Here is an 8,674-nt window from a genome sequence, read left to right on the forward strand (position 1 = left end):
TTTCCATAAAAGCTAAGCAAATTATGTAGTTTGTTTCTAAATAGTCAAAGTGTTGATCAAAATTTTAGAATAATTCATGCTTTGGTCAATGTAGACAATTTGGAAATATTAACTCATGGTTTACCCCACCTATTAATTTGTCGTGTTTGGGTTTTTTCTTGGTTACTAATTTTAATGTAGTTGTATTTTTTTAGATGTAGTAGAGTCTAGTGTATGTATTTGTTGAAATGTTTTACTTGGTTCTTATCCCTAATTCTCCCTCTCTCTTTTTGTGTACAAAACCCCTAATTCTATCTATTTAAAGAAGGAGAGACAAAAAAAATTTATTACTAGTTCTCCACTACGACGCTACGTCTGGGGAGAGAGCAACCTCTCAACATTCAGAAAATGATATCAGAAATTACACGACAATGTGTACATGGGGATATACAGATTATTACAAAATTGATTAGATACTGATTTTTTTTTAAAGAATGAATAGTGCCCTTTCTTACTAAGTCTTCTCTCGCATATGTATAAATTGGTCCAAGTTGTTATGACTGAATGTGTAATATCATATGTAACCAAAACAATTGTCTTAGTATGTTATCGACCTTTAGCTTAAAGACAGAATGACTTCCAGATATATGAGTCATTTATCTTTTCGATTGAATTCTTTTCTTACTTTCTTGTCCCTTACTCTTCCATCCTTCATTTACTTGAATATTTAGAGATTTTGTTTTTGAAATAATAATATATAATTTGACTATATAAATAACTTGTGTTGTTATTTTCCATTCCTCGTGGTTCTCCTGCAAAGAAATTGTTCAGTGATATTTTCGCCGCATACGCATACCGTCATATCATGGGAAAATTCAAACGTTATGTTGTAAGCTAGACAATATATGAAGACTATGAACCTAATGAAACATCTTTATTTTTATTCTTATCCTAATTAACACAGTATATATCAACACAGCACACACGGGAAGTCTCTAATTCTTCTCTTTATATTGTGGATCGCTGTATGTAAATTGTAGAGATTATGATCTGATCCTATTTAATATTTAATTGAGAGAATTTACGTAGACTTGGTGACGTTGTTGGATACTTTTCTATAACTGTATGTCTCAGCTCGTCCATGTTCACCATGTTCAGAACCTTCAAACATGTTTATGACGTTACTCGACATACAATATAAACAAACTTTTTCTAAGATTTTTTTTTGGCTTTTGTTAATATTCATTACATACCTCAAACGCAGGGGGAACTGACGTCTGCTTAATTTGAACGAACGATTAGAGTGAGGTGGAGAGAATATTTTCCTTGGGATGACAAACTTGTTTCCAACTGCTGTACCAGTTAAGATCTTTGCTTCAATGACTCTAGCACCCAAATGTGTGACACTTAATCTGGTTTCATTACAAAGTCCTTTTTTTTTAATTCATGTTTTATGTGAGCATAACTAGAGAGGCTATCTTTAGTTTAAAACAATGATTTGGCAGACCTGAGAATTTGAGTGAGCTCAAAAATTATACAGGATATGAGGAAGGAAGAGCTTCAGTTTATGTTCCAACAAAATTTATTAACTGATATTTTTCTAAATAAAATATTTTCATAGAAGGAAATGTTTTGTCTTTCTGATTTATAGCATTGTCGATTTTTAGGTTTATCGAATAAAATTAATGCTTATTTAATTTTTGATAGAATTAGGAACACACACAATTTACCGTAACGTTGGAGAAGAAACAATAATTATGCCAACCACAATTTTTTTTTCTGTTTATTGTATTGTAAAGATCGATGATGCATTTTAATTGTTTGATTTTTTGGGTTTAAAATAGAGGATAATATATGGTTTTAAATTACAATGAAATGAAAATGTATGAATGTGGACTACGTGTATAAATATGACCCATTTGTAGAAGTTGATTTTTGCATATTTGTGAAAGTTGGTTGTTGCGAGAATGCATTTTAGCCATATATAGGGAATTATTTTTTTTTAATGGATATGTGTCAACTCTAGAAGTGTGAGCTTTCCATAAGCAAGTAGCGAGCCGACCTGCACGAATGATGTAACGACTGCCCCACTGTCTCCAAAAAATGTCAAGTTCTCGAAACAAGTTTTAGAAGGAAATTGTACTTTATTATATATGATCTGACGCCCCGAAAATGCAATCTCATATGAGAAGGGAATTTAACGGTACAGAATAGAACAAAACATAAATTAGATCCAACTCCACACCATTTAATTTTGACAAGTGACAACCATGCTTTACCAAAAAAAAAAAAAGTGACAAGTTGACAACCATGCATAACTCCGCACGGATGTATGGTATTTTAAACACACATAATTTCCACATAACACAATTATTACTTTTTTCGCAATAACTTATTAAAAATTATTCAGCATGGTAGCACACGGACCACTAGTACCTAGTGGGAATCACGAGCAAATTAAGATAAACTTCTTCGACGAAGTCCGAAAGAGAGACGCCAAGCATTAATGAAGTAATCTGGCACAAATCCGAGAAAAAACCACTGAAGGGAATGAGCCCAAAACGGCGAGCAACGTGATCCAATTCCGATCTGCTCCACCGCCGCTTTTGCGTAGACTTCCGGCGTCGGTATAAAGAAGCTTGGTTTATGTATAGCTGCTACTTCCGACACCATCCTGGTTGCCACGTATAACGGCACCTGCCCATTTGGTTTGACACACGTACGTGTATTATAACGTTATTTTCTTTTACGCATTACATGGGGAGTCCAAAAAAATGGTGTACTAGAAATATTGGATAGTCTCTTTCGAGAAATAAAGAAAGGTACCTGGCACTGGACATCAATACCAAACTTCTTATATTCCACATGTAGGGATCTTGTTAGTGCATCAATATAACTGCATACACGTACGTTCATGTGTTTAGAGATTTATTAATGTGATAATATTCTAGTATATAATATAATGATAGAGTCTACTTAGATTAATACTTTAGGCAAATAAAAACTTCTTAATGATCAATGCAAAAGTTTAGATAGTACTATATATACTATCCTCTATTGTGCAATTAATGCAAAGGAAAAATACTACAAAATAAAAATATCAGTAGTCTTTTTTACAAAAAACAACACTATATATAGACTGAGGTTCTCTCGTGTGATTATATACCTCACTACTTATGTAATTTTTAAAAATAAGAAAGTTACGTGATGGAGATATATATACGTCACGTAAAATGGAATAAATTAATTCGACAATTTTTTGGATAAATTAATAAAATAAGCTTTTTCCGTATTTACTATACAACAACTACCCAGAAAAAGAAAGATCGGAAGTAAGAATCTTGATCTAACAATTATGCAACTCACCATTATGCACTTTTGTAGGGGACCGTTATCCAATTTAGTGACTTAGGTAAATATAGTTGGAGTTAAAAACCAAACTTTTGTAGTCATTTTATTAGTTATTCCTTGTCAAACTAGATGTTCGTTAAGATTCTATTTTATGAGATATACAAAAAAAAAAAAAATGTTTCTATCTTCGTAAGATATATTTTTGGGTTTAAAATTAAACAACTTAGTAACATAATTTGTGATATTATTTACTAATGTCCTTATTAACATTTTTCTTATGATCTCAAAAAAGTAGTCATGGTCCTGTTGGTTAGTGTATGTATTAAAGAGAGCAGTTGGTTAGTCATTACGCTTTGGTGGCGGCGTAGATGGCGCAGAGAGGATAAGAAGGGACCACAACTGCGGCGCCGGAGCTAATACTGACGATGGCTCCTCGGCGACGTTGAAGCATTGGTCGGATGAGAGATCGTGTGAGCCATGTGGTTGCTTCAAGATTAACCTTTAGGATTTTGGTCCATGTGAGTTGGTCAGTCTCGTGGAAGAACATAGCTCGTGGGTAAGTTATCCCAACGTTGTTTATCAGAATCCCCACTTCGACGCCTTTGATCCCTTCCTCGATTACATTATATCCTCCTCCTGCACAATAATTAACAAAAAGAAAAACACTTTTAAGAAATTAGTGTAATAAAACCCCTTTAACAGAAAAAAACTTTCATTGTAAGAGAACTTCTCTTATTGATGAGAAATAGCTTAAAGAAATAATTAGAAAAGTTCATTTGAAAAAAAATATTCAACTTTTAAGTTTAATATTGTAAACTGCATGTATTAGTTTTTTGGCAATGCAATCCAGTGTTTTTTTGCATTTTACTAACACAACATACATATATATATATATATATATATATATATATATATATATATATATATAATATTAATGGTATACTTACCCTGTTTTTAGTAACAAAGAATATTTATTCATAATTACTGTCATCATGTACTAGTATAAAATTATAAATACTCGTACACTGTGTACACACACAATAAAATATATATAGACCAAAACTAAGAAGTGCATTTACTATCAGAGATTACCAGATGAGAAGTCAAATGGAATGATTTTGATCTTGATGTGGGGAAACTCTTGTCCGAAATCATTAGACAGAGCTTCAAGCTTAGAAAGGTTTCTGCTGACTAGGATGAGGTTAAGGCCGTGTTTGGCCAGCTCGTGGGCAAAGGCGCGTCCGATCCCTTCAGTGGCTCCAGTGACCAAAGCCCACGAACCGTAACTCTTGAGCCGCTTCGGGTTTGTGAGGAGGAATCTTGTGATGAACCATTTCAAGAGAGGAAAGAATAGTCTAAGGAGATAGAGAAAGCCTATGATGCATACGACATGGAGGTGCCATGGCTGACTATCATAGATGCATGCTCTCTGCATGTTCTTCTTTCTATTTCTTTCCTCTTTTTCCTTTATTTGTTTGCTTATTATTTGTCATGTTATTTTGGCTTGGAGCTAACTCTTTATGTAGGCAAATTAGAGTTGAGAGGGAGAGGGAGAGAGAGAGATTTGTTTACTATTTTTCTTTGTTGAATCTTAATTACTTTACACATAATGAGTGAATCTAAAATAACTTCTAGCTTACAAGGAAAGGCCAAATCAATATGAAACACAGAAAGGAAGAATATTTCTTCTCTAGGGAGATTAATTGGTAGGTTGGGTAAGGTCTCATCCATGACACAAAACCATACGCTATACGGCCAGGCTATTTATACCATTATGAATTAGTTTTAATATCATGTAACCTTTAGTTGCTAATATTCATCTATCCCAGTGTCTCATATTTGAATCTTAAACTTCTAATTTTTTTTGTTTTTTTTTTTACTTATGTTCTGCTTACCTTTTCCTTGTTGTTTGTTTAATTTTGTTAACTTGTTTATTTTTGTTTTTTATTAGAGCTAATTAAAAAAAAATATATATTTAAATGAATTAATATGTTAAATATATAATAAAATTATATGAAGTTTATATAATTAATATCATTGGATGTTTAAATGGTAACAACTTTTAATTTGCTTTGGACCTTTACTATCTATGGATCGGCCATATTCCTAAGGCTGTGATACTTTTCACTAAAAAATGGCATTCAGTTTGTAACTTCACGTTTCTATTTAATTTTCGGGCCCTAGAACAAGTGTTGTCACGATAGGGATGGGAAAGCGAAATGACTATAAGGAACCAACGATTCTCTCTTCTTAAACAATCTTTATATCCTCCACACTTAATCAGCATTAAGTAGATTATCCAGTTGTGTTTGGTGATATTAGAAAATAACACGATGTCTAATCTTGTGTACTAGGATGGATGTTATATGACGGGAAAATGTAGGCTGGTACAAAGGTGTTTGGTTCTCACAAGCAACACCAAAGTACTCTATCCTAGTCTGGCTGGCAACTCTGAATAGGTTAACAACCGGAGATCATATGATACAATGGAACGGAAGTGTATCCACTCTTGTGTATTCTGCCATGCCCCTTTGGAAACACGTGACCATCATACGACTACTACATCCAACGACAGCTCAACAAGACGCTTAACCCTAGGCTACGTACACTATGGATGACACGAGACTGGGACCGTAAGATCAAAGTGTTCTCAAAATTCTTCCAAGATGTGAAACGGCAAGGTCTCTTAGCCAACGACTCTAAATGTCTCTGCATCGGAGCTCTTGTCGGTCAAGAAGTGGAGGCCCTGAAACGTGTGGGCGTAACGGACTCAGTGGGAATGGATCTGGTGCCGTATCCGCCGTTGGTGATCAGAGGAGACTTTCATCATCAACCGTTCGATGACGAGACTTTCGACTTTGAATTCTCCAACGTGTTTGATCACGCGCTTTACCCGGACAAGTTCGTTGGAGAGATCGAACGGACACTGAGACCAGGAGGTTTATGTGTTTTACACGTGGCCCTCTCTACACGCTCGGATAAGTATTCGGCGAATGATCTGTACAGTGTGGAGGCATTGGTGAGGCTATTCCGACGATCGGAGGTTGTTCATGTCCGAAATGTTGACGGCTTCGGGTTGGATACGGAGGTTGTGTTTAGGAAGAAAAGGGATTCATCAATCATAGTCCGGTCATGATTTTTTTGTCTTCGTGCTAAAACAATCTATTGTTATGTCCCATCGATTTTAATGGAAAATTGTGTTTTTAAATAAGTTTTTACCGTTCGTAGAAATGCATGATTATATATGAATAGCAGAATAGGCCAAACCTTGTGCCAAAACGAGAGGTTGTTTAGTACTACTGTACTAGCTAGTTGATATGATGTATATCCGAACGTTACGAATAATTGGAGTTAAAACACAACGAGAGGTTATAGTGTATACACTTTGCTTACAAATTTAAAACGTTTTACAAGATTGGATTTAGCAAAGAGAATCGGATCTTTCGAGAAAGAGGCAAACTTCATTCCATATTTCTCTCACTCCATTCGTGTGATACTACTCAACTAATCATTTTATTCGAACCTAGGTAACAACCCACATTATTTACGGGATAAATCAATTTTAAATAAAATAATTATAACTAAAATTATTAATTTTTTTTTCGAAGAGTTTACAAAAGAAGATTCAGAAATTAGAGATCTTGAAGACCGAGCAAGACAATCCGCCCTTACGTTGACGTCTCGTAGGATCCTGTTTGTGTCAAACATATATCTGTTTGTATCAAACATGATATTATTATGTTACTTATGTAACTAAAGTTTTTTTTAGCTGCGTTTCTTTCATGTAAAAAATACGTTTCACCGGTAAAAATTTTGAATGTGTAAAAAGTTTTATGGTAGAGAAAGTATTGATAAAATGTTATTATTTCTTGCAATATGTCTTTTTTTCTGGTTTAAAAGTTAAATTCATAACTTCTTATATTTTATCATGTAATAATAACAATCTTGCATATTTCTTATGTAACCATAACAACATAAATTAAATTATTCGGCAATTTAATTATATTTTAGTAATAAAATCGGATTCTAAACTTAAATTTCTGAAGATAATCTAATTTATTGATTTAATATTTTTGATTAGGCTATTTAAATTGTTGAGTTAGTTGGTTTATTAATATTTTCTATAAATGAAAATTATTACTAAAAAACTATTATGAAAAATTAATGAAATTCCAAAATCAATGTATTCGTGTAAAAATACATTTCATCCGTGAAATATGTGAACGTAATCAAGACAATATTTATAAAATGTTACAATTTATGGTAATATATATTGTTGTGTGTTTTAAAAATTAAATTTATATTAATGGTTTATTAAATATTTATAAAATGTTACAATTTATGGAATTAACCATAACAATTTTACATAATCTAATAATGACTCACATTAAATATATTCTGATTTTGACTACTGAGTTTATTTATAATGATAAGGGTTATGTCTTGTTTCTTTTTAATATCACGGTAATCAATATTTCTATTTTTAATCAATAATCACACTAAATATTGAGATTAATTAGTTTACATACTTAGATATATATAAATAATCACAGATTACAATATCTCCTAATTTCTTGTCATTTTTTATATTTATTTATGAATATATATAAATATATATTAATTGGAAATTAAGTTTCTTTTAATGAGTAGATAATTCAGAGGTAATTTACTCCTTTTATAATCAATTATAATAACTATTGAAAACTTATTATTTAAATTACTATGGTAATAGTACTAACATAAAAGAGCATTTCGTCTTTATATGATTTCGTTAATAAGTTATATGTTTTACATTTTTATTAACTTTATGTTAATCGATATATTTTTATAGCTTTTTAAAAATATTTTACTTATATTTATTTTATGAAATAAATATAATTTTGACATGTATATTTGTAAGTATTGTGAAATTTTGCGTTAAAATAGTATATAACTATTTAATTAGTTTTAATATGTGATATTTAAATTTGTATGAGAATGATAACACATCTAATTATTATTAAGTTAATTGTTTTATTTGAAAATATAATGGCATGTTATTATAATTAAGTAGAAAATTTAAGACCATTTTTCTATAAGGTGTACAAAGCTCTATGACGACGACACATCAGTTTTTTCAAACGTATCCCCTATATATTAATAGAGAAGCACTCTCACTAAAAAGCTGAGATGTCGCACAAACAGAGCTCTTGTACCATTTGAATAAATGCTCTTACTTCTCATTACTATTAACATAAATATGCTATTGAAATATATGAATTAATGTTTTTTCTATTAGTTTTAAATTATCACTTATATAACCTATTTAATTATTAAAAGTAAACTACATTTCATAAAAAATTAT

The 8,674-nt window shown here is 31.7% G+C and overlaps 2 protein-coding genes across 2 annotated transcripts; one reads left to right on the forward strand and one right to left on the reverse strand.

Annotated features, from left to right (window-relative positions):
• Positions 1-2,103: 2,103 nt before the first annotated feature.
• Positions 2,104-4,927, reverse strand: LOC147923934 (very-long-chain 3-oxoacyl-CoA reductase-like protein At1g24470). Its single transcript, XM_087493590.1, has 4 exons — positions 4,423-4,927; positions 3,681-3,966; positions 2,806-2,875; positions 2,104-2,676 (listed from the first exon to the last, which is right to left on the reverse strand). The coding sequence occupies exons 1-4, from the start codon at positions 4,763-4,765 to the stop codon at positions 2,437-2,439; spliced, it is 939 nt and encodes a 312-aa protein (XP_087349716.1). The 5' UTR covers positions 4,766-4,927; the 3' UTR covers positions 2,104-2,436.
• A 755-nt stretch (positions 4,928-5,682) lies between these two features.
• LOC147923935 (uncharacterized) lies at positions 5,683-6,534 on the forward strand. Its single transcript, XM_087493591.1, has one exon. It carries the CDS (start codon positions 5,945-5,947, stop codon positions 6,464-6,466), a length of 522 nt encoding a protein of 173 aa, XP_087349717.1. The 5' UTR covers positions 5,683-5,944; the 3' UTR covers positions 6,467-6,534.
• The last annotated feature ends 2,140 nt before the right edge of the window (positions 6,535-8,674 follow it).

This window comes from Camelina sativa, chromosome 17, assembly GCF_030686135.1.
Source record: "Camelina sativa cultivar CO46 ecotype springtype chromosome 17, ASM3068613v1".
NCBI classification, from domain to species: Eukaryota; Viridiplantae; Streptophyta; class Magnoliopsida; order Brassicales; family Brassicaceae; genus Camelina; species Camelina sativa.

Excerpts from the sequence above, each read along its gene's own strand:
- LOC147923934 (XM_087493590.1), bottom strand. The coding sequence starts at position 4,765 with ATGCAGAGAGCATGCATCTATGATAGTCAGCCATGGCACCTCCATGTC. Across the intron at positions 3,967-4,422 it reads TCCATTTGACTTCTCATCTG|GAGGAGGATATAATGTAATC; the intron begins GTAATCTCTGAT and ends ATTATTGTGCAG. Across the intron at positions 2,876-3,680 it reads ATCTACGCCGCCACCAAAGC|TTATATTGATGCACTAACAA; the intron begins GTAATGACTAAC and ends ACGTGTATGCAG.
- LOC147923935 (XM_087493591.1), top strand. The coding sequence starts at position 5,945 with ATGACACGAGACTGGGACCGTAAGATCAAAGTGTTCTCAAAATTCTTC.